This window comes from Buceros rhinoceros, unplaced genomic scaffold, assembly GCF_000710305.1.
Source record: "Buceros rhinoceros silvestris isolate BGI_N320 unplaced genomic scaffold, ASM71030v1 scaffold18373, whole genome shotgun sequence".
In the NCBI taxonomy this organism is placed as follows: domain Eukaryota; kingdom Metazoa; phylum Chordata; class Aves; order Bucerotiformes; family Bucerotidae; genus Buceros; species Buceros rhinoceros.
Window position 1 is genome coordinate 25,116 of NW_010403533.1, and position 3,694 is coordinate 28,809.

Here is a 3,694-nt window from a genome sequence, read left to right on the forward strand (position 1 = left end):
GTGGTGAAATTTGTCAAAACACAGAGAGCACAGAAAGTGGTGGGGCCAGAGGGGAAAGGGGTGACAGTGCCATGATGCACAACAGTCTCCTCCTATTTCCTCCCACTAGCAGAAGACAAGTGTGGAAAGGCCCAAGTCATCCTTCACAAGAGAATCACAGAAACACAACGCACTATGCCGTAGCCATTGACCCGCTTTCCGTGCGCGGGTGCCTCTGAACCACACAACCAGAGAGATGTTTGGTGCCACAGGTCTGACTGTTGTTTGCCTGTTTCATAGTCTCAGGAGCAAACACATGGACAAACACAAATATCCCACTAAAGAATCCTCTTCAATTACAAAGCAAGAGACCATTACAGGACAGCGTCAATATGGAATATCTAAATGATTTACAAACTCATTTTAATTAGGGAAATAAAATGATACATTAAAGATTAGCAGTGCAATGTTAATGTGATATAATGAGACAAAAAGAAGCAACTGAGCACACAACGAAGTTAGGTCCTAACGAATAAACATAGGAAAGGACAACACCTATTTTCAGTTTACCACATATTTCTAGGCATTACAGCAGAGTGGATACACAGAACTATTTGCAGAGTCAGTAAAATCTTGCGTTATTTAAGGCATAAAGTAGTGGTTAACAGAGAGCAGATGCTTGGTTGTTGCAGATTGGTGTAGCTTTAGTACAATGTCAACAGAACTACGTTAAAGCAGCTGGTGACAGCATCTGAAAAAAGCATGGAGCTCCTAACTTGTGCTGTAGTTATTTGAAAATAATTCTGCAAAAGAAGTTGGAAGAAACAGGACTGCATTTCACTATTTGGTTTAAACTCAGGAGGTTTTAAAAGTGGGAATGTAAAAGCAAAACGCCGAGAAAACAAACTTTTGGCAATGACATTTGACTTGTACAGCAACGACCGCAGAGGAGCTGCATTCCTTGTCCCACACAAAAAGCAATTAAGAATGATTAAGCTTTAAAGCACATACATGTACACACAAGAACACATATAATCACCCAAGAGCTCAGAACTATGTCAGGACCACAAATGTGAAAGGCAAATAAATACATATGAAAGGTTCATCTGATACCACACCAGCAAAGGTTCAAAGTGAGGTTAAAACATTTCTAAAAGGGAGAGGACGCCCCTTCTCCAGCCAGCTGCAATGTTTCATTTTCCTGCAGCAATGGAGGTGAGGGGCAATGCTGTAGCACACACAAGGGCACCCGTCATGTTAGCAGACTTAGCAGTTATAAGCAAACCTGTCAGCTCAGAAACTGGATTTTGCTCTTAAGAACACCACTTGAATGAAATTCTTCCTGCCTTTTACTGGTAAGGGCACTGGAAAGAGCCAGCGTTGCAAAAAGAACATTGCAGCCATAGCAACAAGCAATTCAACACAAACTACTTCTCAACAGACTAACCAGTATTTTCTTCCTGGTTTTACAACTTCATGGACAACAATTCACCATGAGCACTTTACTTGTCTAGCTTGTCATTAATGTCTCAAGACCAATCTCCTGTTAAAGCTTCAACCAGGAAAACCTCCTCACTCGAAGAAAAATAAGTATGTGTATACAGGGAAACCACTTCAACAAATTGAACATTTTCTCTCTTTTTGGAAATTGGCATAGAAAGATGGAGATGAGCCCAAGTTTTGGCCCATTAAATCAAACACTAGCCCTTTATTAGTATTGTATGCTAAAAGATGTTACAACCAGAAATCCAAAAGCTTTAAAATTGAGATTTAAACCACCTAACAACTTTGACCCTGCAACAGCATCTCTGAGTAATGCCCAAACACCACATGGACTCCAATGGGAGGTCTCCTCGACCATTTTCATTGACTCTGAGGAATTTAAAGAAAAGTATTTTTATATTGCTATCAGTAAAAACCCATTTGAAAACCAAAACTGAAGCCTAAAAATAGGATAAAACATTCTGCTTCGCTGATGAAATTTAACCCTGTTAATTAGCCAGCTTCATTTCATAGTCAGTGAGAGTCTAATATTACTGTAATAAATGTGTGGGGTTTTTTTTGAAATTGTCATGCATGGACACAACTGAAATTGTGCCTTTTTAAACTTTTAATGGCATCAAATTTATTACCTGCAAAAGAAATCACTGTTTTTTCAAAGTTAAGAATTTGAGACGTTTGGAACCTCTTGACTAGAGCGTAAGGGCAGTGGAAAACTGTTGATCTCTCCCAAATAGATTAAATAACGTTCACATGAATTTTAATGCTCAACGTAGGCGCTAACCTTGATGAATTAACTTAGGTAGGCCAAAGTTTTCATTATCCTTTCCTATCTCTTTACCATTTTATACTCCTTTACTCCAGTAAAAAAATTGAATTTGAAGGAACCAGAAAGCACAGACCCTTTGAGAACTTCAGGGGTCATTGTAGTTTCCTTTCCGCTTCGGGTAACTTAATCACAGCATAACCCAGTTCATGGAAGTGGTTTCGTTGACTGACCCTACGGCTTGGCTGTGAACTCAACTTTGCTGGCAACACACGCTGAGAAGCTCCGTAAATGACAGTGAAGGACAGAGCATGAAACAGACACAGAAACATGTTTAGGTGTTCGGGAAGAGCAGGGACCTCCTCCAGCCCCTGTGTATTCAGATTATTTTTGACAAGAAGCACTAGTATTTATGGGGTTAATGTGCCATGTAAGAGACAGTTACTCAGCGTTATGGGGTTTTTTTTAAGCTCTGCTGGTCACATAGTTGTTCTCTATTAATTTGTTTGAAGTGTTTTAACTTTTCTCTCTACAAATCACAGGGTGAGGAACTAGGGAAAATACACTCTCCTTTGCAACTTCTTACAGCTTCTGGACTGTCTTGTGACCTTCCCACCAGGATACTACACAACCACAGCCTGACCCTGCACTCCAGCAATTACCGAGTGTTTTTTACAACTCGGTTGGTTAGAAATCTTACTGTGTCCTGAGACACGCGTGCCAGCGGGGGAAGATACTTGCAAGTGAAAGTGTGAAGAAAGCATGGAAGCAAAAGCCATTTATAACGAAGAATTACTAGCAGGAGGGGACCGGGGCCCAGCCTATGGGGAAGTGTCTGGTGACATGGTCATGCAGCACTCTATTGAGACTTATACATAATGCAGATCAAAGAGGTGCGCGACAACAGGGAACCCGGTAAAACATAGGGGATGTTGAAAGACTGTTGGGGGTTTTTGACAGGAAAAAGGAAGAATGACCTCTACGTTACACAAATAGGACTCTTGAAAAGCCACAGAAATATCCCATACTTACTTTTATCTTCCTGGTTTTCTTCTGCTGCTTTGCCTTCCTCCTCCTCCTCCTCCACCTCCTTCTGCTGTGCTTCTTCGTGGTGATCGGCAGCACCAACCGAAAGGCTCTGACAGCAGTGGTTGAAACCACTATCCCGAGGCAGAGTGAAACTTCGGGGCTTTCCCCCATTCCCATTCAGCACTTGCATCCGCTCACCCTCCACAAGGGGGAAGGGGCCATAGTGGTCTTGCAGATGGCACTTCTGGGTGGGCAAGGTCGACTGCCGCCGGTGCTCTGGGGAGACCACGACTGCTTCGGAGAACACAGAGTCCTCCAGTGGCAACGTTTGCAGGTAGTGGAGTCCTGAGCTCGTCAGTGGGGTCTCTATGAGGTCCTGCCAGGAGCGCCGCTGGCTCGCCGTCTTGCGCACAGGCGAGT

General features: G+C 42.7%; 1 protein-coding gene across 1 annotated transcript in view; it reads right to left on the minus strand.

The window, feature by feature from the left end:
* Window positions 1–3,277: 3,277 nt before the first annotated feature.
* The window catches only part of CNKSR2 (connector enhancer of kinase suppressor of Ras 2), a gene marked incomplete at its 3' end in the record, with an annotated part of 55,021 nt that continues 54,604 nt past the window's right edge, over window positions 3,278–3,694 (minus strand). Inside the window, exon 14 of the mRNA XM_010133055.1 lies at window positions 3,278–3,694. Within this exon, the coding sequence (XP_010131357.1) occupies window positions 3,278–3,694 (417 nt within the window).